The sequence below is a fragment of the Lissotriton helveticus genome, chromosome 3_1 (assembly GCF_964261635.1).
Source record: "Lissotriton helveticus chromosome 3_1, aLisHel1.1, whole genome shotgun sequence".
Taxonomy (NCBI): Eukaryota; Metazoa; Chordata; class Amphibia; order Caudata; family Salamandridae; genus Lissotriton; species Lissotriton helveticus.
The window spans coordinates 1,954,342,851-1,954,370,491 of NC_136061.1; the positions used below are offsets into that span (position 1 = coordinate 1,954,342,851).

General features: G+C 41.4%; 1 protein-coding gene across 4 annotated transcripts in view; it reads left to right on the forward strand.

The window, feature by feature from the left end:
- The window catches only part of IQCH (IQ motif containing H), an 887,303-nt gene that overhangs the window by 524,601 nt on the left and 335,061 nt on the right, over positions 1-27,641 (forward strand). For all 4 annotated transcript variants that reach the window (XM_078683047.1, XM_078683049.1, XM_078683045.1 and 1 more), the window contains one exon: positions 9,568-9,759. In XM_078683047.1, the coding sequence (XP_078539173.1) occupies positions 9,568-9,759 (192 nt within the window). The remainder of the gene's footprint in view (positions 1-9,567; positions 9,760-27,641) is intronic.

The following is a 27,641-nucleotide window of genomic DNA, read 5'->3' on the forward strand; positions in this document are numbered from 1 at the left end:
TCTGTGCACGCTTTCACCAGGCACACACACCACCAGCCATCAGTGCACGCTTTCACCAGGCACACACACCACCAGCCGTCAGTGCACACTTTCACCAGGCATACACACCACCAGCCGTCAGTGCACGCTTCCACCAGGCACACACACCTCCAACCGGCAGTGCACGCTTCCACCAGGCACACACACCACCAGCGATCAGTGCACACATCAATTGTTAATGCATCCACAATTAACTATTGTAGCAATCACAGTATGGTGCACTTTACTTTTAAACATATTCATCTAAAGCGAAGCATGCCACTATTGCTACAATTCCAATCCCACCCACATAATTCCACTACACACCACATGCGTACACTCCATAACACATGGCTAAAAGACATTGCCATTTACAATGCCATTAGCTCTAGCTCAAATAAATCAGAGACCTATTGCATTTCCAATGCTTGTTTCATTTATGTTAACATTTCTTCAAGTGAGAAAGGGTATCCGGTGGAACAAGGGCTGATGTGAGACTAGAGGGAATGAAAATTGTGACGAAAGAAATATTTCAAAGCAAAAGTAAACTGGAATATGGAGGCAGCTACTGAAGCATGTGAATTTATCAGCTACAGGTTGTGGTTCAAAGCAAAATACTCAAAAATCATGATACTTTGCTTTGTTTGAACCCATACAATCATTATTCATGCCCTAGTTCATCTAATCTTGCCAAAGTACTTAATCAAACAATATCAAAGCAAGTTAGAGACCTGTTCTGTCTAACTACATCCTGGATCAGTTTTAAGTGGAAGTTCACTTTATAAAAGAGGCAATGTGTTAGATGTCTTTATAAGATCTCCTGTGGTTGGTGACAGCTAACCAGACAACAAACTACAGCACCTACCTTCAATTTTCCTAACCTGATCCAGAACTATATGAGCACATGTAACAATAGCACACATATTTTTATATCAACAAATATGATTTAATATTACTCTATTACTAAAACTTTCCATAAAAATATTCCCTTAAAATGTCACACATAATATATTCATATAGAGAAAACACAACCATTACTTCTCCATTCATCCTCATGGTATCGAGTGCACTACACAATTACTGCAGTTTCTGCTGATTAGCATCACCTAATCCTAAAACATATAATTAATCAAATATTTGTGTATTATGCAAACTATAATCTCATTAATTGGTGACCGCGAACAACTGCATTTTTCACATTCATAAATAGGATTATTTGATTTGTCTTATCTCATTTTCTTATCAGAAATGCAGATTTACACCCTTCCACGTCTTTTCAGTCCCTGTGGCTCCCCCAAGTCTTCGTTTGGCTCCAACATGTTTTGTGTCTGGCGGGGGGAAGGGGCGAAGAAAGGAGGGTCGGTGCGTATCTGTGTCTGGGTGTGTTGCCCCTGACCTCATCTATGGCATTACTCAAATGAAATCACATGCTATCAGTGAGGAGATCCGAAATGGCATCATTGTTCACAACACAGACCACATAGACTTCCACGATTCGTCAGCTCCTGCTCTGAAACTGAAATGTTTCATTTTTATTTTTGAACTGCATCCCGTTTTTCTTTTAAGCATAGGTCTAGCATTTGTTGGAGTTGGAGCTATTGGCATTGTAAATGGCATTGATTTCTAATTATGCAATAGGTCTCGAATTTGGAGTTGGAGCTATTGGCATTGTAAATGACAATGTTTTTACTTATGTGTTATGGAGTGCGTGGATGTGGTGTGTAGTGGAAATATGTGGGTTGGATTGGATTAGTTAGTTGTGGAATTGTGTGGTATGGAGTGGATTTGTGTGGTGGAATTATGTGGCATGGTGTGCTGTTGAATTATGTGGATAGTAATTATGTGGTATTTAGTGTACTGGAATTATGAGGAGTGGGATAGTGTGTTTTGGAGTGTAATTATGTGGAATGGTATTGTGGAGTGGTAAGTAGTATAATTTAATGATGTGGTGTGCTGTTGAGGACTGCCTTTCATGCCACACAAACATCTATAAATTATACTTTTAAAATTGCACATGCATAGAGTGGCATCGTATCAGACTCCGTGAAAAAAAAGCATGCAAAAGATGTGCAATGCTACCACCTGGGCAAAAAAATACAAATCCTTTAGATTTGTCAATATTGGTTACCCTGGCGTTTTATCAATGTTTATTCATATTTTCAGCTTAAGATATTAGGAATACACATAACATTAGTTCGGCGCACGTTTCCCCAGAAAAATTAGCATTGGAGCCGCTATAAAAACATTTGTGTTCATCCCATTTTTGCTTGTGGGAAAAGAAGCTCCACTTACAAAAACAAAGAAAAGAAAATTTTGTGACGTGTTCATTAGCAATAACCACTAATGCTACTATACCTGTCAAATTGGATTTCAGTGCACTGAAAGATCACAAAATAGCATTGTTTGCAGTACAAAACCCTGCCAATGTCACTGCATGTTCTGCATGCGAGCAGCAGAACAGCATGCCTGGCAGATTTGAGCATTGTTTTCCAACTAACAGCACAACGATGGGAGGGAGGGGGTGCGAACAAGGAGGAAATAGATGCCAAGAGATGGCCAACAAAAAGCAATGCAAGGAACCTCCCTTTCAAAACAAGCAGTGGCACATGAAGGACAGCAGCACTGACAGGAAGGAGGGGATGCGAGCAAGGAGGCAATAGATGGCCAGAGATGGGCAACAAAGAGGATCAATCAATGAAGTCCGCTGGGAGGGAACCAAGCACCCAAAGGCAGGACAGATGTACACTGTTCACCAACCAAAGCAAAGGAATGTATTTCGAAAAGCAGGCCAAACAACCAAACAAAAGCGCTGGGTGAGTTGAAAGCCCATAAATTGAATGCAGCATGCGCCGTCTAGGCATTGAATACAGCATGTCTTGCAGACAGCGCATGCGCTATCTAGGCGCGACCTAAAAAAACAAAAACTGCTTTGTTTACAAAGCACTCATAGACACGGTGGTCTGCACACCCCAGCAGGCCACCATCACTGTGTTATTGCCTATTCCCAATGGGTCGTAAATTGCGACCGGCCTCATGAATATTGATGAGACAGGTCATTTGCAACCCCATTGGGAATCGCAAAATGTGTCTGAGATACATTAGTATATTTCCTTTTGCGACTCTCAAATTGCGAGTTGCTAACATTCGCAAATTGCGCTTCCTTAACATTTACAAATTGCAAGTTGCTAAAATTAGCAAATTGCAAGTCGCAAAAGGAAAGGGTCATACATCAGACCCAAGATCCTGTGAAATATGGGCTTCATCTTCATAATGTTCCATTGTCTAATCAACTTTCTATGTATGATAGTAAACAGTACCTGAACATTCTAATTCCAGTGAGTGCACCTTGTTAACTGTGCTGTGCAGAAATGAGCTTCAACAATCCCTCTTTTCTGCCTTGGGCAGGGTGCATTTTTTAAAATCCTCTTTTTCCTACAGATTACCAAACTTGCTGTTTCCCTAAACATTTCTGCGGTTGGAAAAAAAAAATACATTTTTAAGCTTACTGCTCTAAAATTAACATCTGGGGCCTATTCACAAACTGCATTTTGTAGTACCTTTAGCAGTACTAAAATGGTACTACTAACATACTATAAAATGCTATTCACACACCTGTGCTTGGAGGTCTATGCTTCTACCTCTCTTATCTTTAAGGTGCAGAGTTCCCTGCCTGATTGCGGAGATCTCCATGCAGGTGAGTATAAGTTTTAGAAGTAAATGTGGGAGGGGCAGAGGGGAGTGGCTGGAAAATGGGGTATACTTAAACTAAAGTAGAGGGAATATGTGAGGAGTAAGGAAGGTTGGGGAGTGGCTTAGGGAGGGACATACACCCACCCACAAAAGATAAGCACCATTGCTAGTCACAAACTGCCCTTCTATAGTTATTTCAACAAAAAAAGTCTCAAATCAGTCATAAATGTAACCCAACTCGAAGCAGTGGTATGTCCAACACCACACAGGGCAAACCACTGGTACTGCAAGACTCTCCATAGTAAATCATGGAGGTAGGGACTTAAAATAAATCTGAATCATAAGTAATGTGAAAATAAATTAAATACATGACATTATTCTATTTAAAAATACTAATATATTTAATAAATGTATCTATAAATAAAACATTTATTATTTTATATTTGTTTTTTAATAACTTTTACACTTTAATAAATGTAAATTATTTGATATTAAAAATAAATAAATGACTTCTAATTAATTGTATACATCACTTTAATACATTTTCTTTACATAACAAAAACATTGTTTTTTTTTACCTTAGGTGGAATTTTTTTCTTAATTTCAATTTCAGAATTCTTTTTTTATTATAATGTAATTTAACCAAACAAAATAACTTTTTTATTTTAAAAGAAGTTATTAATGCTGTAACAAGTTGTAGAATTTATTGTCACCAAATAACATCCCCAATGAGGATCTGCAAAACATCAGACCCGAACCTACCCCCCTTCCCTCCTAACCACGCACCACACACCTTACGGAGATTGTAAGACAAATATTATGCAAACATGCTCTTCTACCCTTACGCAACACTATTACATTAAACCGGTGAGTTGCTTACTACTAGCCTGTAAATTGGATCCCAGGAAACCAGAGGCCCCAGGAGTGATAATTTGATTCCTCAGTATGTGACCCAACCCGCCCATATCTTCCCGTGCTTTTGAAGACAGCCTCGTGACTGAAATACCGCCACTTCAGCCGACAGGCACCTATCCATGGCTTTTTTCCAATTACCTACACTGGGTGAGTATGCCGCCTTCAGTGTTGTGCAGTGTCACGCTTAGCAAGTGTGAGACTCAGGTATAGCAGATGTCGTTTATATCTGTTCCCCCTGATGTCCTCGGTGCCATGTAGGAGAATCAGCCTAGGGTCTGTAGGGATGTTCCAGGCTAGCACCCGCCCCAAGCATGACCTAATGCCTGACCAGAAGTGTTGAAGTGCCCCACAGCTCCAAACCGTGTGGAGAAACGACCCCTCTTCCGAGTCGCAGCGGAAGCACGTGGGAGATTGGATAGCCCCCATCTTATAGAGCCGTAGGCGTGTGTAGTGTATCCTATGGAGATACTTTAATTGGATCAACTGATATCGGGTGGAGACAGCGGAGTATCTAGGGCTAGCCTATGCCTTGGCCCAATCATCGTCCGTCAGAGTGGGCACATCCGCCTCCCACACTGCCCGAGTCCAGTGTATAGTGGTTGTGGAGTGTGTAGTGATTGTTTGATAAATTTGTCTAATTTTGTAGGCCCCAAGATCTCCCATAAACAACCGGCCTTCGAGCAGGTGGAACTCGGGGAGAGTCGTGTGGTCTCTTATTAGAGGTGACAGGGCGTGACGGAGCTGCAGATATCTATTAAACTGTGGCCTCTCGAAGGACTTGAGCGTGGACCCCTGCATTATATCCCCCAACATGAAGATCCCTATGTCATCCCACCTACGGATCCCCACCTGAGACGAGACCGGCCAGATGTGGGAGCCCTTCCAAAGAGGCGTTGCACATGTCAGCTTACCCTACCAACCCATTTGGCAGACCACCTGCCTCCATATCTGGATGACTGTCCTACAGGCCGCGGGAACGAGACATGAGGAACTATACAGGAATTGGAGCAGCTTGGTTTCCGTCTAGAGGAGTCTGCCTGAGAGCCATACCACCATTTGTTTATCACTAGAAGGTGCGATGCCCAATAGTATGCCCGAACGTCAGCCGCCGCTATCCCGCCACAGTATGTAGATTGGACACACGTTGCAAGCGCCACCTGAACCGCCCCCACAAGACACCTATTCAAAAGTTTGTTGATTTGACGAAACCACGTTGGGGGATGGGAAATGAGTGATTCTGCTGCCGATAGAGCAGGCGTGGTATAAACACCATTTTGAAAATGGCTGTTCTGCCTTATAACGAGAGGGGTAGTTGAGACCACATCGTCGTCTCATCTCGAACTGTGGGGAGTAACGGTGCAATGTTACATGACCATACTACGGTCGAGCACCGCGCAATATACACCCCAAGGTACCGAAAGCCCGTCTCTGCGACGATGAACTACGAGGCCCAAGCTTGAGACCGCTGATCCCCGTTGATAGGGTACAAAATGGACTTAGATGGGTTGGCGTAAAACCCAGAGGTCTCCCCAAAGATCCGCAGAATCTGGAGGACCCGAGGCCCGGAGAACCAGGGATCTGATACAAAAAACAAGGCATCATCGGCATTAAGCATGATCCTATCCGAGCACTCCGGCGACCGATCCAGACCCCGAAAGACAGAGTCCAGGATAGCCAACGCGAACAGAAGCGGGGAGAGTGGGCACCCCTGCCTCGTGCCCCTGCGGATGAGGAAGGGGGCCGAACAGTGACCAGCCACTCGGACCGATGCAGTGAGGTCAGTATATGGTAATTTCACGTACGCCCTGAATGCTGTAACATTTTCTTATTTTATTCTACTTTTAAAATAAATATATAAAATTAACATTAATATTTAGAATTTTGGAAAAAATTCCTCTTTTTAAAATGGAGATCTCCTCCCCGATAGTAGAGGTCAACGCCAAGATACGACATAATCCTTCCCAAGTTCATAATTTTGTCTGTATCAGAAAAGCCCTTGACTAAATTCAAGCACAATCAATATCTGTGGAATCCTCTCCACTACCGATCTTCCAAGATTATTCAAAGATGAAACAATCAGTATTTCTAATTCAGAATGTGGTCATAGTTCAATCCTTAAATTACTTCCTGGTCCCTGTGAGGGATGTTTTGGATTCATTTAAAAGAAGGTCCTGTATTGTAATAAGGCAATGGACACTGAACACGATTTTGTTGTAGCACAGGCAGCAAGTGTGACTTTTTCCTGGACTCATTATCGTACATCAGAAGGACACTGATAAATCTGACAGTCAGGATAAAGTTAACCAGTAGAATATGCTGTGAGACATAGGTCGATATTTTGACATTTTAATACAATTTGATACTAAAGGGGTCTTTACTTCAAAATCTTCATATTTTTTAAAGGAAAAACTGTTTATTAATTTGTTTGGATGTTTTGTGTTACACCACATGACTCTTATGGTTACTTCAGAGGACGCACACATTTAACAGATCCTACTGAAATTATTAGTCACCATGATTTATTATTTTTAGCGCAGGGAAGCACAGGAACGCATTCTGTCTTAACCGTCCTTTCTACCTTCCAGATAGATTATGTAAAACATGTTCAGAGTTTTACACACTTCTTGTGATAGAAGGTGTGCCTCATTTATTCAGCGCATTCCTGTTATCTTCTAAATGTTGTTTTCGGTTTCATGTTTATTATGTTAATGCCCTATGGCCTGTGGAAGAAACTCATTCCCTTCTTAAACCGACTTGGAAAAGTGTAGTGTCATCATGTGTATTTTTGCTCATATCTTACTGGAAAGCATTTCATTATTCAAGACAGGAGACCTAAAAAACATAAATTGCATAATGGTGGAATCGTCGAAACGTTTTGCTTTCTCCTAAAGTAGTTGCTGCTTTGAGAACAGCATCTCTGATACAAACATGTTTTTTTTGTGAATGGTAAAAAACAAAGATTTTCATGTCAAAGAAGATATCTTAATTTTGAGCAGGTTTGAATTAAATTGAGGTATCTAGCATTTTTATTTTTGGCCGCAAAAAATATCCTTTCTTCAGTCCATCAGTTGGGGATGTTTACCATTATTGGCCCAATTACAAGTGAATTAGTAATCACTGATATGGCCAGAAACAGGATCTACCAACTAACTGCCTCAGCATTACAAGCAATATGAAAATACCACCTGTCTTATATCTTTCTTGGACAATTCAGTCACAAAAAATCAAACAAAAAATGAAAAACAACGTGAGTTTTCCCATTGTTTTCTATTCCTAAGGGTCTATCTTGCACTGCCCTGTAACTCTGCATCTTAGAATTACTGTTGACTCCTGTAACTTCGGGTGTCCAATAACAGCATGAAAACTTCAAAACATTTGTAATTGTAATCTCTTTAAATACTTGTATGCAGCATTCAACAGCTAAGTGGCAGCCAGCTACATTTTGCACATACTTGCGCCCTGTTTCCAGTGAATTTAATATGCATTGATTAACGGGAGCTAGAAACTCTACTGCCTTTACATTGATCAGCTATTGCCTTTATGATGCAATGGTCAGACTCCTTTTTGCACAGACCAGACTCCATTTTGTGCCTGATCATTGGCCGTCTACCTTTGACCTAGACACTGTCTGTCCTTATCTCTCGAAGAACCTGTGAAAGTGTAAAATCTTCCAGATAACGACCTTGACAAAACACCCATGTGACATAAGTCTGGGACACGTTCCCTGTTATCTATGTTTCAAGATTAGATAATGCATATAAGATAAACAATGACATCTGAATTGACATACTTTTGTCATACTGGTTTATACTGGTTCGTCTTAAGAACTTAATATTGATGCACACATGTTATGTCAGGAGTTTAATGTATATTCCCTAAGAATTTCCGGTGTAAGGTAAATGTTGGTGGCTGTTACTATCTAAACCCCACCAAGTGGCCACTGACTTAGAGAGGTATTCGCCCCAGATAATTGCACAAGATCCTGATAGAGACTGCCGTACTGCCATAGCATCCATTCCTGTGCTGAGAGTTGATACCAAGCCAATTTTGAGAGGAGCTAAGCCCAGCTGATGTGTGTTTTCCTTGCAAGGGAACACTCTCTCCCGGCCAAAGTCTGATAACCACAGCTTCTTGCTATAAACAAGTATGCAGTGCTCCCAAGAAACTCTAGATGCAAATTGCTCTACTACATGCTCTGATGGTATAGCCGATTGAAGGCTTCTCCAATGATTAGCCCGATAGTACTGGTTCATCTGCAGGCAACTATATGTAGCTCTCCTGTGTGCAGCCCAGCTTGCTAATTAAGAAGTGTTTGCTTGGTTAAATTAATATAGCAATATCAGAATTGACGAGCATGTATTGGAGATTTGTAAAATGATTAATAATGCGATCATGTCTGACGTGGTCACTATTAAAGCACTAAGTATTGTAGTAACTCAGGATGATTTTCATTCAACAGAAGTAGCTCTTATTACAGGAAAGGTTGAAGACCCTTCAAATAGCCCATAGAAGCAGTCTTCAGGGTATTAGGTTGCCAATGAAATTCACCCATGTTAGAAATGTTCATATTATTCTATTTCGTTTGTGACATACATAAAGTGCTGTTCTGGTTATATTCTGTGTGATTATGTTGAGCGGGGTTGTGTGGGGTTACAACAACCTGGACTTTTATTCTCAAGCATTAGTGCTCTAAACCAAGTTCAGGCATCCGTGGGTGGGAAAGTCAAATGTAAAACAAAGTCAAAGTTATAGTTTACGTCTGAGCTCCCTTTACTGAACATTAGTGCTCCCTCTGTGATAAGGAACCAATGGTTTATTATTTCTACTGTCTTCCTAGGACTATACTATCAGAAACAACGTGTCTGGACTGTGTGTATTTTTCATAATGAACCCTTAAATATGTCATTCACACATTGTTGCACATGTCTCACCCACTCTGCGCAGGTTTATGAAGTGCTCAGCCAGTTGATCACTGACAACCTGGAAGTGAACCGCTGGCTCTTCAAAATGGACGAGGCCTTTGATGGCCAGGGCACGGCGTACTGCGACATTGCGAATCACATGCCCTGCTACGGGCAGGCCTTAAAAGAGTACAGGAGGTACGGCCCCGAAAAGTGGATTAAAAAATGGGCACAGGTGAGTTCATTGTTCATACTGCCAAAATACAGTTCTGCATGTGGTGAGTCAGCCCCCAGACCTTTTACAATGATGTTCAGTGAGAAAAGCTGTTCACAGCATTCCGGTTGGTTCCCATCACGGGTAATTATTTGACTGAAGTTTAGGGGAACGAAACCATAATACTTAGAAATCAGTGTTAGTAGTTTTGTTACAGGTTGAACCTTGAATTACCGTTCACACTCTATGCTTTGAAATGTATGTGATATATAAATTAAAACTCATCTGGCCATAAATATATATAACCACTTGAAAGAAAGACACAGCAATCGTTTCTTTGTAGGACTACATCAAATATTTTGTTTTCAGATTTCTTTTTACAGTTGTTTGTATAATATGGTTTTAAAACTCTGTTTTGTCTCGTGTAAAAACGTGGTGATGTCTGTAATAGAATTGTTGCAATGGAAATAGTTGTGAACATTTTGGAAATGTGTTATACGATGTAGATGTACGAAGACATGTATTCGGGTCAAAGCACTGCCTGTTCCTAAATCCAGACCAATCCTTTTTTTCTGCTTCTGTCTGGAAATTTATTGAAAGCACTAACAGCCGATTTTAAACACGATTTGTAGGTAAAATAATTAGTTACTGGCTCGTCATAATACTCCAGATCTATTTCTCTGTCAAGAATGAAGCATTTTTTTGTGGCCCACAGTCATTTGTTTGCGCTTTGATTAAAAAAACAAAAAACATAATTTAGCTCTCCATCGGAAAGATCTCACATCATATATCAACTTTCTCTTACTGAGTAGTTCACAAGACGTCCACCTCAACATCCAAAACTATATCAGGTGTCCAACATTTTGTCTTGTGTCATTTCATGATATCGTTGCCACCCAAAGTAGTCTGACCACAAACTGCTTGTCATTTTCAAACTTTGCTGGATATGTGCCCTCCTTTCTCCTGTGCCACGTCACTTCACATCTCAGAAAGACCTAAAAACAGCCTTAGCAGTCTGGTTTCCAGGTGTAGGAGGAGGCCAGCAACCATACGGAGATATGCGAGATTGAGGATAAGAGTCTGGATCCAGCCATTCGTGGCAGGCGGCTCGGGTCAGACAGACAGGGCATAGTGCATAGCCACATACCTCGTTCATCGAAATCTTACAAAGTACTGCTTCAGAAGGATTCTCTTCTCTGGTGTACTACCTCCCAACAACTGTTTGAGAAATCCCACCTACACATTCTGTTTCCCATAAACTCCTAACCCTCGCATTCCAGACTTCCCTGGTGAAGCTTCAAAGTGCACCTGTTTAAAGTAGACTTATGGCTTATCTTCTGGTTCCTGTGGACGAAAGAGCTGGTGGTTCTGATTTGTGTTGCTTGATACGCTAACTCGGAGCAATGGGAGCTGAGTTTGACAAACACTACACTGTTTTAGTGCAGCGAATACAGTGGTGTGTGCAAGTAATATATGGTCATGGATGTGATTATAAAAGTAAGGCTAGTAATAAACTTATGATTGTGGGTACTAACGAGACAAACACAATGATCTGTTTAATGCCAACTCACATCTGTAACTAGGGAAACCTACATATGACCAGCATAATTGTTCTGATAGAAATCCACGGCATTTGAGGCACATTGTGCCTCAGCATTTCAGTCTCAGAGGATTTGAGGAGGTTTTTAGCAGTCCTACTAAACTGGCAGTTGAAATGGGTCTGGGGTGACATTTTGAATCCCTTAACATTTCTATTTTTCAATTATATGTGCTACTCCTAGGTTTCATGGGATGCTGAGCTTCTTTCTGGGGCAAAAAAACAAATGACTCTTTGTGAGTGAAGTTAGGTCTTACGCTCCATAGTCTGCAAACTCTGTGTCTTCTGGTAAGTCAGTAACTAAGAGGTCTTGATTTGAGTCTGGACCGGAGCACTTTCATTTGAGTTTTAATAACGAATTCCCTCTACTGGATGTTACTTTTCAGTACTTATCCCAGGTTTGGATGGCCTTAGTCTATGTGCACGCAACCCTCTGCCTCTGAATGATGGCCTCTCCAATGGTATCCTCGCATGTGGAGATCCTGGTGATGGAACAACTGATTCGAACGGAATCCATTTTGAAGCCCTTCATGGTACAGGTTGGAATGATACATAGATATAGATGTCCAAAAGCCAAGGCTATTTTTGCGGCCCCAAATATCCAATACGGCCTATGGCGATGGCAGTAAAAACACCAATACCTTGCAACCCAATATAAAAGTCGAAGCTAGTGCTTCCGTTTATGGGACGAGTTGTACAGGTAAGCAAGTCTCTCACTCAAAGATGTCCATGAGCAATACTGGTTCTTGCTGGTTAAGTTAAAAGGCTGCGAAGCTAAGCTCCGTGTCTCAAACCACCTTGTTGTGACTACTGCCAGAACCATAATCTTCGGGATCTCCATGAAACTACGTGCTTATTGTGTACCCCTCATCGAAGTAAATATTACAGTGGACTTGCCTAAAATAAGCAAACTAATTGATTCATTTTCAATAATATGTATTACTTATATGCAGCTGTTCATACAAAACAGGCTTCATTAGAAAATCAAAATTAAGTCACTTGGCTAGGAACAGCCAAGCATTACTAGAGAAGCAACAGCAAAGACACACCCAAAATTCTTAAAGCAGGCTTAGACTCAATGTTGCCTTCAAGACCATGAATTTATATCCGGTATAGTCACAATTCACCAGTATATAATGCTCCTTGTTCAACGTTGTACAGGCTTGCAACAGATATTAAAAGTAGCAATTATGAGTAGCCTGGCTTTGTTGAGTCTAAGTGTTAATTCCTAGTGTTTCGTTTAATCACTAGATATGGTACATGAAGACACGGTTACAATGTGAATGATAACAAAATATGTGATTTATAATATATAGCGGGATATAATTAGGGTACACACCTCTATGGCAGGTTCACTGGAATTATGGGGCAAGGGAGAAGCAAATTATGCAGCAATTTTGACTAAATTATATGGCAAGGTAAGGCAAATTCTGTGGAGTAATGCTTTACATTTTGAAGCAGTATTACATTACTATTTTGCCATTTTTACACGGTAACACTGAATGGGCAAAAGTTTCACCTCATTCATATCAGTTTAACACCTATATACAGCAATAAGCAACTGAAAAGTGACCTTCTGTATGATAAAAGGCCTGCCACTGTGTAAAAACACATATTGTACCATTTGAGCTAGAATGTTATTTATCTGAAAATTATGCAGAAGATGAAGAATTATGTTGCAAGTGCAACAAATCCATGATTATGCAGAAAATTATATGGTTGCAGATCTGCATAATTTCTGCGGACATGCTTTAAGAAAAACATTAGTCCAGAAAGTTCATCAAATAAGAACTGAAGGTTTTTAGGACCAGTTCTGATGGGGACTTTTTACTGCAAATGCCATAAACTACAGACACCATTTTGTTTCCAGAAAACTTTTTCCTCAACAATAACTTTCCAGCACCGCCAAGTGGTGCCATTCAAATCGGGCCACAGATCCATCTGCTCAGGATGTGGTTACACCAGCATACGTAATGTGCCATCTTACACAATTGCATCAGTTCCTATTTGTCCTTGACTTACCAACATGGGTCCTGAGGTGCTCTTCGTTGTCAACCATAAAATTATTCACTAATTAGGCGGCGATGACAAGTTCAACTATCACCTCCTAAGGTGTCGGGGTTCAAACCTTGTCGATGTCGAAAGAAGATTTCATTGTGGAATGTGATGGACTGGGGCATGTGATGTTTGGGCTTAACCATGACCTGTCAGTATGTGACTCCTGTACCTTTATGCACTTGAAGGCAATCAGGAATCGGAAAGCCAAGTTGATCTTGCCTCAGGCCCTTAGGATACCCCTAACTCTCATCAAGAGGTCCTCTCACACAACACACTATAGGACGGAGAAGCTATCTTCTTCCGTGATTTGTTTTGAGACTTACCTGCAACATTCCGGTATGCTTTTCTGTTGTTCATTCTCTTCAGAGATGATTCTGGTTCTCATAATACCCAAATCAAAGTATCCTGCTCCATCTGTTGACATTTCCAAAGTCGAGGGCTTTTCACAGGCCACCTTGGATATCTTCAGGACGTTATCACATCTCTGTGCCAATCCCCAAGCTTTGACCTGCACTTGCTGATTCAACAATTTCAATTGCTTAGGCCCAATGCCACCGACTCATCTCCTCCTCAGACATTGGACTCAGCACCACTTCCCAATAAACAGCTAGGCCGCTGGCCCAATTGCCCTCAATACCGATCCTTTGAGGGCCAACCTTGGCGGGCCTTAATCTGAAACCCAGACATTCGCTCAAATGTAGGCGCTCTTCAGCTTGGATTCTGATGATTTTCACATGCCTAACCCGAATTATGGAGGATGATTGGAAAGCTGGTAACCTCCTCCCTCCTTATCACAGGGATGCTGTACTCTACCTAACCCTTCAAAATACAAGGTCCCCAGAAGCTGATATCGCAAGCCCTTCAGCCACTTCTGAGTCTTTTCTTTCATGTCAGTAGCATGCAGGGCAGCAGTGGCACTTGAGTTACCCTTACCGACTACAGAGCCTAAGTCCAGCAGCCATTGTTGGTGCCCCAGAAATAACTCTTGCCTTTAAACAAAGCAATGCTAAAACTACATAGCCTGCATGGGAGGAACCCTTTTCAGGCGAGGTAGTTTGCAGCCTGATTACACAGCGTCAAAGGCCCTAACGTTTCTACTTCAACGTCTTATCGATGTACCATTCTTCTGAGAACTTAGTGGCTTAGACATCATCAACAAAGGTAAATCCAGTGTTTTCCTATTGCTTCTCTAGGCCGTGAATCCAAATGGCTTGACTCGATGGGATAAATGTTTTTGCTTCAGGCAACTGTCAGTGTTGCATGCCTCCTTGGACAGTGTGTACACCCCGTGTGGGAATTGGCAAGAATGGCTGAAATGGGCTGCCTTGACCATGTGAAGAAGCCCTTCTCAAATTGTCATGCACTGAGGGATTATGGCAAAATAAACCAGTACAGCTCGCTGTAGTTGCCAGACAGACATCCACTGTATGTTATAGAGGTATTGTGGTGGTAAAGTGTCATACCAAAAAGGTGGAGAAATAGAGAGAGAGAGTGAGACAAAGCAATTCCAGAGGCGTTTTGGAATTACAGGTCAGCAAGTAATCTTGTAATATGTAGCTCGGTATCAACGTTCAGCCTACATAAATTAACTTATTGCGCCAGCCATCCTCAAGAAGAAAAAATCGCAAACAGTGGAGTTCCCAGGAGTAAGGCGGCAGCTGGAGGTGAAAGCATCAGAGGCCAAATAATTACAGCAAAGTGCCAATAAATCACGCATAAAACCCCCAGGGAATACTACAGGGAAATCTAAAAGGGTAAAGTGTTTAGAACAGGTGATCGAACTTATCAACAGTGAGAATCCACTGCAAAACATGCTTTGACAGGCTGTGCTACGCTATTCCTTTTCTGTACTCTCTGCCGGATCCCACATCTTCTGCAAGGAAGTGCTGCCCAGTTCATGCCTTAGTCTTAGAGGTGGGCAGTCTCACTCTATTGTCTAGGGACATTACAGGAGGAGAGCATCACAGGACTTTCCTCCCTTTACTTTTTGATCTTATTTGTTCTGCATGGCATATTCAGTAGTTCTCTTTTAATTAGCTCCTTTTGACCTTCAATGCTCTGGACTGGATGGTGTCCCTGGATCTTCAAGGTGCTTTTTCCCATCTGCTGATCCTCCTTTCTCACAGGGTTTACCTCTGATTCACAGTTAGATCCCAGTGCTTCTGTTGGACTTGGTCCTCTCTGAAGGGTCACCCCCCCCAAACGTTTCGCCCTTCCTGAACCCATTTCGTTGGCTTTTAGGACACTGTGCACTTTACCACTGTTACCCAGTGATAACATGTTTGTGCACTCCCCTAATACATGGTAAAATTGACTTACACCCAACTGGCATATTTATTTACTTATAAGTCCCTAGTAAAATAAAAAACCATGGTTACCCGGGGTCTGTAAATTAAATGCTACCAGTGGGCAGCAGCAAACATTGTCCCACCTACTAAACATAGCCTTTTAAAACTAGTCTGAGGCCTGCTATTACAGCATGTAGTGCAATTTTAAACTGCCAAATCAACCCGGCAAAAGAAAACTATTGTCAGGCCTAAACCATACTTTTTAATACAGTTAGGCCATCCCTGGAGTAGGCACTAAACAGCCCATTGAGCAGGGTGCATTGTATTTAAAAGTTTGGAAATGTTTTTAAGTTTCACATGTCCTTGTAGTGAAAAGCTTTTTTACTACTATAAATCCTAGGTCTCCCATAGGATAACATTGGAATACCTTATTACATTTAATAAGTGTTAACTTTTGATTAGAAGCAGGTAGTAATTCCTATTTAGACTCCAATGAATTGTAATTTAACATCCTCTTTAATGGTAAAGTCGGATTTTAGATTATAATTTTGAAAATGTCACTTTTAGAAAGTTCCCATTTTTCTGCCATACAATTTCTGAGGCCTTCTATAAGTTTCCAGCTGCTTGGACCTATAATTGCTCCCCCATCAGGAATGCGTATTGGAACCAGACAGTGAACAACAGGACCTCGGTGCAGCTGGGAGAGGGCCATCCTGCCAGAATGGGAGAGGCAAAGTTGTTCTCTGCATCACTTTTCAAGCGAGGCGTCTCAGCACACTCACAGAGAACTTGACACCAGGCTTTTGTCAACTCAGACATCTTGGGGACCTGGGCTGGGAGAAAGGAAATTCCATAGCCATCTCTGGAGGGAAAATTTCAGAAGTTTCTTCCGCTTCAAAGCTGGTGCCAGGTATGAATAGTGTACACTCCGACCCACTCTTCAGTACTGTCCTATTTTACGTAAAACTACAGAAGGACTGCTTGTACTCCAGAGGACTGCCCTGTTGCTTGAGGCCTGCCTTGTTTCTCAGCAGACTGCTCTGCTGCAACCAGAAGACTTGCCTGCTGCCTGAGGCCTGCCTTGATCTTCAGAAGACTGCCCTGCTGCTTGCGGCTTGCCCTGTTGCTTGAGGACAGAGGGCCATCTCCTTGGACCCAGGACTACCAGAGTGACTCCAAGGGTCAATTGGCTAACCTCCTGTTTTGAGATACAGGGACACAGCAAGCTCCAGAGGCTTCCCAGCAACTGCTGAGCTGACCTGCTGCAACTGGCCCTGTCTAGACTGCAACTGGACCTGCCTGAGCCCTGCTGGCATCTGCTGGAGTGAGTTCCTGATCCCCAATAGATTCTTTCCCAGGTCCTGAGCTGTAGGCTGGCATCAGTAGAGCTCCTCCTGGGAAATCCCGACTTTCTGAACTCTGCGCACTGGACTTGAGAAGGTAACTTTTTCAACTGGACTAACCTGGTCCCTGTATGTGACCCGCATTCCATCGCTGTTGGTCTGAACTTGTGATTTTGTTCCACTCTAGCAGGACCAGATACCTACACTTAGTGTTTTCTAATTCCTGGAGAGCTATTTTTACTAAACCTTGAAAATTGTATGTCTCTGGTTCTAATGATTGGATGTTTGTTGTTTTGGTCTCATTTTAGTTATTAAATTCTACTTTATTTTTCTAAATCGGTTTAGGATTTTTACTTTAGTGTGTCTTCACTTTTTACTGTTTAGTGCATTAATACATTACACATTGCCTCTAAGTTAAGCTTGGCTGCTTTTCTGCCAAGCTACCTGGGGGTTAAGCACAGGTTAATTTAGTTACTCTTGTGGTTCACGCTGACAAGGATTGTTGTTACTTGAGTAGGGTTTCACCCTCCTCAACCAATAACCCAATTTCTCACATCTTCCAATTTGTGGTACTTCCATTTGGCTTTATGGCTGCTATACCAAGTGTCCCCCAAGTGCTGGTTGCATTTGCAGCTTCACTCAGGTGGTCAGAAGTCCAGGTATTTCCATACTGGAATGACTTTCTGGTGTGGACAGGATCCCTTGCTCTGGTAACAGAACACATGCAGTGCACCATAACTCTGCTTCATTGACTGGGCTTTTCCATCAACCTTTAAAGGTTACAATTTGCCTTTGGTCAGTGATTGAGCTTCATTGGCATGGTGCTGGACACTACCCGTATAAGACCCTTTCCTCCTTAGCGGATCTCAGATATTCTGATATGATTCTGTTATTTCTAAATTAATTTCCAATCCCCGGTCTACAGGTTCTTCGCCTGGTGGGCTTGATGGCCTTGTACGCCCTGTTGGTGCATTATGCCAGATGCCAATTTAAATCCTTTCAGTGATGGCTCAAGAAACAGTGGTTCCAGCATCAAAGAAGTCTCCATTTGTGGAGGTGCCCCTCCAATCTCACAGCATGTTGTTACTTCAGTCCTATTTGGTGCAGACCATCTTTGTTTTAAACGTTTTCCTTTTGGCTGGGGTGCTCATCTGGTGGAGATGACAGTGCAAGGCCTTTAGCCCATATTGGAGTAATGAATGCACATCATTGTGCTAAGGTTGTAGGCTGCCTTCCTGTCCCTGAAGGCCTTTCTTCCCTTTAACTCTGGACTTGTTGTTCAGATCCTTTTGCTCAGTGCCTCTATTGTTCATTATATGATCAAACAGGGCAACATGGGTTTGTGGACACTGCAGGTGACCCATCTGGAAGGCTCTTTGAATATCAAGGCAGGGGCCTGGAGTCACCCGTCACTAGAGGATCCGCAATAGGGGTTTCATTCCAAAGTGACAGACATAATCTTTTCCCGATGGAATGTCCTTTTGTAGACCTTTTTCCAAAGCCCTGAATAGGACGTGCTCTCTGTTCTGGTCTTGCACGTCCCTCCATGGGGTTCCTTCGGGCCTTTTTTTGATTCATCTGGTCAAAGGGTATGTTCTTTTTTTTGTTTGTTTTTTTGTTTAAGAACATTTTTATTTGCATTTTGAAAGAAATACAAACATATGTCATAAGTAAATGGAAACTAAAAATATGAAGAAGAATTTGCAAAACATATGCAATGAGCAATAAACCAATAATAGCAAGGATATAGAAAGGGGAAGAAAGAAAGAAAGAAAAAGGAAGATACAGGCGAAGTAGAAAAGAAGAATGGAAGGGCAAAAGAGGAGAAGGAGAAAGAAAAAGAAAGAGAGGGGAAGATGGGAATAAGTGGGATGACTAAGAATCAGTCAAGGAATCGGTTGGAGGAAAGATAAGAAGTAAAAGGGAGCCAGAGAAGATCGGATTTAATTTTCAAGGGAACAGAAGAGGATGAAGCAATAGCAATCCTATGTTCATCACAAAAAAATTCCACCAAGTGTGAACTGAGATTTTAGAATTATCTTTCCAACATAATAAGATAACTTTAAATGCAAGGGAAATAAACAAGTCCAACAATCTTGCAGAAGAGGAGATAATATCAACTTCAGACGACAACGAACCTAAGAAGATATTCTGAAAGGATAATACAGTAGAGCAACAAAATATTCGCAGACATATCTTCCAAATTTGCTTCCAAAAAGATAAAACAGGGAAACAGTCATACAACATGTGTTTAAGCGATCCAGTTTCTGTAGAACAAGACCAGCATAGTAAGGAAGATGTAGGGGAAAACTTATGAATACTTACAGGGGTGAGAAGGACTCTATGGTATAGGAAAAGTAGGGATTGAGTAATACGAGCAGCAGGAGATACTTTAAACAGTTTGGACCATATACGATCCCACAGTGAGATAGGGAAAGTAGTATCAAGGTCATTTTCCCAAGCAGTCTCAACAATTGATTTAGGACGGTCAGTGTCCAAGGACATTAATGCAGTATAAACAAGAGCAGCCTTAGGTTGTTGATGTGAGAATAAGGGATACAGTGAAGACGTAGGAACAAGGGAGGGTAAAACGTCAGGCATTGAGAGGGAAGTGAGGTGTGATTGAATAGCAGACGTAATAATAACATATTAAGAAATATAAGACAGAGGTAAGTTAAATCGTAGTTGCAATTCTGGAAACGGAATGAGAGAAACATTATCAAAGAATTGATGAACAAATAGAATATTCTTTTCTTTCCAATGCTTAAAGTAAAATGTCTTGCCTTTATATCTAAGAAACTTGTTATACCATACAACAGATAATAAGAAACATTGTAAAGGGGACAAGTTGGAGGAGAAGACATTATGCAATACGGTTTGTGAATATTGTAAAATAGGGAACTTGGTTAAAAAAGAACATTTGGACATAAATACAATATGGTGAAAGGGAAAATCCTTCAGTAGAGAGCGTTCTAAAAGCACCCATGTAGGTATAGGAGTATCATTAAAATCATAGGCCAACGAAAAGGATTGTTTAATGAAGAAGGCGGAGTGATACGTTTTAAAGTTGGGAAAGCGGACTCCACCCTCAGACTTAGGGCGGATCAGTTTATGCATAGCTATTCTAGGATGCTTGTCATTCCATAAAAATTTAGAGCATATAGCATTTATACGGGAGAAATACAAAATGGGAATTTTAAATGGAAGCATAGAAACAATATAAAGAACATGAGGGGTAATCATCATTTTAATCGTATCTAACCTACCCCACCAAGATAAAAATAATGGGGACCAAATTTGAAGAAGGGAGTTGATTTTCTGTATGAGAGAATCAAAAGTAATTTTAAGGGTATCTCTCAAGGATGGGGCAAACCAAATACCAAGATACTTAATTTTAGAGGGACACCATGCAAAATCAGTATTATTGAACATAAATTGATAACAAAGAGAATTAAGTGGGAGGACTTCAGTTTTTGAGAGATTCAATTTATATCCCGATACAGAGGAATATAATTGGACCTCATCCAAAAAGGGGGGAAGGGAGGATTCAGGATTGGACATATATACCAACACATCATCCGCATAAGCAGACAGTTTGATTTCAGTGGAGGACATTTTAAAACCAGTAATGTCAGGATTGGAACGAATTCTTTCTAAGAAGGGTTCTAGACAGAGGATAAATAATAGGGGAGAAAGAGGACATCCTTGACGAGTGCCTCTAGATAAGGGGAAAGACTTGGAAAATTGGTTGTCAACAAAAATACTGGCACGGGGAGAGGAATAGAGAAGCTTGACCATTGAAATAAAGGAAGGACCAAAGCCAAACCATTGTAGGGTGCGAAAAAGGAATTGCCAATTGATTCGATCAAAAGCTTTTTCAGCATCTAAGGAGAGTGCTGCTAAAGGGACTTTAAGATGCTTGCTGTGAGCAATGACATTAGAGAACAAACGAGCATTGTCCGCAGCGAGTCTGCCCTTCACAAAGCCCACTTGATTCGTGTTGATTAGACGGGGGATAAGGGAATCAAGACGTGCAGCAAGAATTTTAGCAAAAATTTTGCAGTCGTAATTGATTAGGGATATAGGACGATAATTTTTACACTGGGTATGGTCTTTATCAGGTTTCGGGATTATGATAATTAGTGCATCTAAAAATGACCCAGAGGCCTTTGCAGTAGAAATAAAGGAATTGAAGAATTGTAGGAGTTTAGGAACAAACATATTATGAAACGAGGAATAAAATTCGACAGGTAGGCCATCCGGACCAGGAGCCTTTGATCTTTTGAGTGAATTAATGGCTCGAGTAACTTCCTGGAGAGTAATTTCGTTTTCCAGGAGAGCAAAATCATCCGGTAGGGAAGGGGGAGCCGGAAGACCGTCAAAAAAGGATGATAAGTTTATATCAGAGGGGTTTGTGTCATCAGTGTACAGGGATTGATAATAGGAATGGAAAACGTCAGCGATATCCTCGTCTGCCGAAACCAATTTATTTAGGGAATCATTAAAGATTGGGCCGACATTTTTACGTTCAGGTTTAATTTTTAGGTAGTTAGCCAGCATTTTCCCCGCTTTATTCTGGCCACCATGAAATTTGGATTTAATTTTAAGTAGAGTATTACATGCCTCATTAGTAATAATTTTATTGAGTTCTGTTTTGGCCAAAATTAAATCATGAAGGGAAGTGGAGGATTTAGAAGAGAAATACGTATGTTCAAGGTTTTTGATTGTGCGAAGTTTGTCATCATAGTGTTTCCGATTAAGTTTCTTTTTCTTAGCAACATAGGATATGGTAAAGGCACGGAACGCAGCTTTAAAGGCATGCCAATTATTAGGAATAGAGGTATCAGAGGGATTATTAAAAGAAAAAAATTCATTGAAAAATTGCACACTTTCCTTCATAAAAACTGAATCTGATAAAAGAAAAGTGTTAAACTTCCAACGATTAAATGTAGAGGAAGTAAGGGAGAGATCAAGTGTGGTGTAAACAGGGGCATGGTCAGAAATTAATATGGAGCCTATTTCAGATTTCTGAATGGAGGGGAGTAGGGATTTGCTAACCATAATATAATCAATTCTGGAACGGGTGTGGTGAACATTAGAGAAGAAGGTATATTCCAACACATCAGGATTACACAATTTCCAAGAATCATACAAAGGACGTGAGGCAATGGCAGATTGGAAACTCTTATGCGATTTGTCGGGTTGAAATTTACTGGAGGATAATCTGTCAGAAAAAGGGTCTAACCATTGGTTAAAATCACCTGCAACAATAAAATTGGGACAATCAATGGAAGAGATCAGGGTTTTGATGGCAATCCAAAACTTGGGGTCAGGACGTACCGGGCCATAAATATTTAGAAGCACCAGAGTTTTATCATGGATAACAACCTTAACCATTGCCCAACGTCCTTCATCATCATGTTGAGAGGAGATAATTTGTACATTCAGTGCCTTGTGAAATAAAATAGCAACCCCTCCCTTTTTATGAAGAGCAGGAGAAAAAACAACTTGACCAACCCACTGTCTTTTTAACTTGAGTGATTCAAGATCAGAACAATGTGTTTCTTGGAGAAAAACAACTTGAGAGTTAAGTTTGGATAAATGAGACAATACCTTTTGACGCTTGACAGGGTGACCAAGACCACGCACATTCGATGAGACAAAATTACACACCATTGAGGTAAGGGACGATGGGCGACACGTGAAGAGGACACACGGCAAGGAAATCACCACATGAAAGTAAACTGCAAAGACAAAAAATACGCATGAAGATAGCTCTTAAATTACATATAGCACAAATAAAAAATCTGGTCAAGAAAACAAAGTACATCATAGAAGAGAGTAAATGTTGAAGAGACTGCAAAGGGAAAGAAAAATATATAGCAAAATAGAGGAGAAAAAGAAAAGCAGAAGGAGGAAACGAAAAAACAGAAAAAAGAGGGGGGAAAGAAGAGAGAACAGATGAAAGAGAGAGAAGAGAAAACAGATCAAGGCACAAAAGCCTGATCAGAGAAACAGAAAACAACCAAGACATCAGGGGCAAGGATACACCAGATGGGGGACATAACCCCACGAGCTACCGGAAGACGGACAAATATAAGGACATAGAAAAAGAATGTAAGAGCAAAAGAAGTAGAAGATGAATAACGAAAGACGAATAAATAGAGTTAAGGATCAAGGGATGGCAGAAAATAGATGTAAGGATCACAGTTAAAAGGAAAAGAGCTATAAGGACGACAATGTTGAGCAGGAGTAGCAAGCCATATTAGGAAGTAGAATCCATCGTGGATGGAGAAAACGATTGTAGATAGTCATTAAGTTTTTGGGGATCATCAAATGATCTGGTTCGACCATTATGAGTAATCTTGCAAAAGCAAGGGTGAAGGATGCCATATTGAATGTTGAGTTGGCGCATAAGAGGCCGTAGATTCAAGAATTCTTTTCTTCGGGCATTCGTCGCAGACGAGAGGTCTTGTGAGATAAAGATGTTGTGACCAGACCACTGGAGACGTCGTTTGAGTCTGGCAGCTTTCAGAACAGCCATTAACTCCGTGAATTCCAAAAAGAGCATAATAATTCCACGAGGTTTGTTAGAAGCAGAGTTAATACGGCCGAGGCGGTGAGCCCTTTGAATGTTAAGTGGGTGAGACGTAGATTGGAGATCTAAAAGTTCACGTAAAAATGTTTGCAAAAAAGACACCATGTCGGGACCCTCCAAATTTTCTGGAATACCATAAACGCGTAGGTTGTTTCGGCGATTACGATTTTCCAAATCCTCTGTGTGCAATTTGAGTTTGTGGATTTCCTGCTCTAGTAATGGGATTTTTGTTGAGACATCCTGAATGTCACTAACCCTTTGCTCCAAATTTACGACTTTGCCTTCCATAAGAACCCAACGATCTTCAATTTGTTTAAGTCTGTCATTAGTAGCAATCATAAATGGTTGAAGTCCACGCACCTCCTCAAGGATGGAGTCCAAAACCGGATTCAAGGACGACTTAATGGGGGAGGGCGGATCATTCTTAAGTCGTTTAGGTTTGGTACCTGTTTGAGATAATTTGGAATCGTTGGCCATTGTAAATAGCGTGAGTAGGATCCAAAAGGCGCAGGAAAAATTAGAGCTACACAGGACACTGCAAAAAATAGAATTGGAGAAGAGTTGCACCAGAGTATTATTCATTAGATATCAAAAAAATGAAGAATAGCAACTACAACCAGTTGACGCTGAAAAAAGAGCAAAATAGAGCTCAAAATGTAGCCAACATGTCAAGAGGGCACTGAACTGCGAAATAACACATCCATTGAAAGTCACATTGGGAGCTGAATGAAAGAGTAACCAAGTTCATAGGATGCATGAATAAGCAGCAGCACATGTGGGTTAGTGAATATTAAAATCACAACAGCAAGTGCCAATGACTGTGGTAAAAGCATCCAAGAAGGCAGAAAGCGTCATGGGAAAAACGGCATAGTTAAGATGGCGGCACCTGTTCCTGTCACAGCATACTCCTTCAGTCACAACCAAAAAAAAAAAGAGCAGAAAATGGCAAGGCATTAGTCCGAAAATGCCATATTGACAAAAGAAATAGCAGCGTGACCTTTTATTAGTTGAATAGAGACTTGGGGAGGCAAGCGGAAAAAGAATCACGGCACGGGCTTAGCACACAAAATGGCGGCCGCCCGAAGCATTTATACAGAAAATTTACCGCTAGTCCCAAAATACTCCACAGCTGACGAAATCGTCCTTCAGCAGCAACATGAGGTGCACGAAGGTGTCCGCCGACCCAGGAAAGCTTTTCCGCCGTTCATGCAGCCAGGAAATGCGCTCTCACGGCATCCGCGGGAATGTCCGACACGGAGCTCACGGAGACGCCGTCCTTCCCAGCTGGCGCGCAAGCCACGCCCCCCAAAGGGTATGTTCTAAGCATTCTTTCTGATTCCTGTGTTTTCAAAGGTCCTGCAGAAGGTGCAAGAATACTGAGCACTGCTCGTTCTCATCACCCTAGAGTGACCAGGATTTGATACACCGATCTGTTAAATCTCTGCCTCCTCTTCACTTCCCACACAGAATAGATCTGTCTGCACAGTAGGAAGGTGAGGTTCACCACCCCAATCCTTAGGCTCTTTATTTACATTTGTGAGTGTATTAAGATGTGCTACGCCATAGTCAAGAAATATCCACTGGCTGTCATTTGTGAGCATTCTATGAGGGCCAAGGCTCAATTACTTTTATCAGAGGCGTGGTGATGGCTGATAATTGCTTGCCAGCACTTGGTCTTTTCTGCTAGCCTGTGCCAAACATTGCTGTCTGAGGTGTCTAGTGATTGATATTTTGCCATGGTTGCATGATTTTCTTGGTTGAACAGCACTAGTCGACGCCACGTCCTGGAGGGGGTTATTGACTATGTCTATGTGGTGTTATTTATATAGTGCAACTGTCACTCCTAGGAGTGTCCTGGTGCTACTGCCGAAAGGGTGAAAGCGGGGGAAGAAGAAAGGAACTAAGGGCTGGAAAAAAGCCATGTCGTAAGCTATTTCCGAAACACAGGCGTTGCTTTGATACATCTGCGGGTCAAAAGGTAGTTTGTTCCAGAGGGAAGGGCCCAAGAAAGAAAGGCTTTTGCCCTTTGAGTCATATTGCCTTATGACTCATTTTATAAAATCTTCAAAATCATTTCTATGCAATCAAAAAATCCCTTCATAAGCTTCATGTCAATAGAGATAAATGATTCTATACCGATAGAACAAAAGACCCCAGTGGGTATTCCTGTGTTAGTTTGTATTGTCAAAAGGCTAATAAATCCCTCACCTCTAGTCTAAAGTCCCATATCAAAAGGGCTCCTACTACAATTTTAAGAAACATTCAAATGGGGAAAATCAGCAGAGCAGCCACCTGGCAATCTATTCATATTTTCCAACGGATTATTGACACCCATTTTGGTAAGGCGGCATTACAGAACCTCTTTGGTTAGTCAGCTATCTTTCTGATACTTATCTGTCCCTTTTCATAGGACAAGCTTGCTACTCTATTTAGAACTCTTAGCTAACAGTGAGGATCCCTAGAAGGAATAGGAAATGTTGCTTACTTGTAATACTAGTTTTCATGAAGGGAATCTTCATTGAAGTTATATATACGAAAGTTAAAGTGATGGTATAGTTAGGTGTTGAAATGATATAACAACTAAACAAACAAGCACTGAAATTCACCAGTTATAGTTTGGTGAGCTAACTATAACTTTTCACCCCTGCCATGCACTGCTTATAACCTCACATATTGCATCACTCATTAAATGTTAAATGGCATAATTGATGACATTACTGATGACATGGTAAACTGTGTGTACATGGAGGGGTGCATAGTATGGAAATAGTATAAGCTCTGGAGGGAAGTGTGATTATGCATGTTATTGTGGGCCATGTGAAGTCTTTAAAAGGGTAGTCCCAGTAGTCCCAATAAGAGTATGAACTCTTTCTATTCAAGGTTTAGAAAGAGGGGACTACATCAAAGTCCATAGAGGCATTCTTTCTGTGCACAATCTTTGACCGTGCACAGTTGGAGTTGGCCGCAGGGCTCGGTTTTGGCAGCCCATGTTGCAGAACCCCTCCGTGGACAGCCAACTCGTGCTGGACACAGCCTTTGGCTGTGTAAAGTGGGGGTTTGCCACAGGACCCGAGATCAGGCCTGCACCCAAATCCTTGCATGCATTCGGGTTGATTTGGGGGATTTTGTTACTTGTATAGCAGCTCACACAGGAGTACTGCGTTACCCCATTGGAGTGTGGCACAGGGTCCTGCGAGATCACTACGGTATTTGTGCCCTGATTTTTTCAACATTTTAATCTCAGGGAGTTCCTGTGGGACCTCCCCCGCAAGAAGTACCCGATAGTCAGGGTGCCCTTACCCTGCGCCCTTTTGCTCTTTTTTTAAAACAAATATATCTAGATTTCTCCCACTCCTGTTCCACAATGCAATTATGGCATTTATGCGTATTTGGGAAACCGAATAGTTTTTGTCTTCATTGTTGACAGCTCACAGATGTTGCAGAATCCTCACATGAACCATGTGGGTTGTGCTGCCCACATACATCTTTGGATAAGTGTATTGCAGTATGTAGATTATAAAATCACTCCTGCAATTATAAGAATTGCGTATCTGGAGTGGAGTTTTCTATAAAGGTGATTTAACTTCTTTTAGATTGGGACCTTGTCTACATGCCTTGCATCTATGGCATCTTTGGAATCCTAGATTCCCTCCCAGGCATGTATCTGATTTTTGCACTTCTGGACTGTTGACCACTAATTCCTGCCATATTGACTTGGCATTCTAAGGTAAGTAGGGGATTCTTGGGAACAGAATGACCTATCATTGGATCACTCTTAATAGGTTCCAATGTTTTGTTAGAATGCCTCGCAATCTTCGATAATATGTATGATAGCCTGTGATCATCCTGAGTTTTCCCATTGCTACTGTGACAGTAGTACTGTCTTTTTCTCCTTTTTAGTAAATAGTAGTTTTCCTCTCTTTCGTATCTGCTCTCCTTTTTGCTTGTTCTAGTGTCTCATAGCTGTAGCCCCTTGCTGCAAACCTGTTTTGGAGTTCCATTTGGGCCTCCCTCAATGT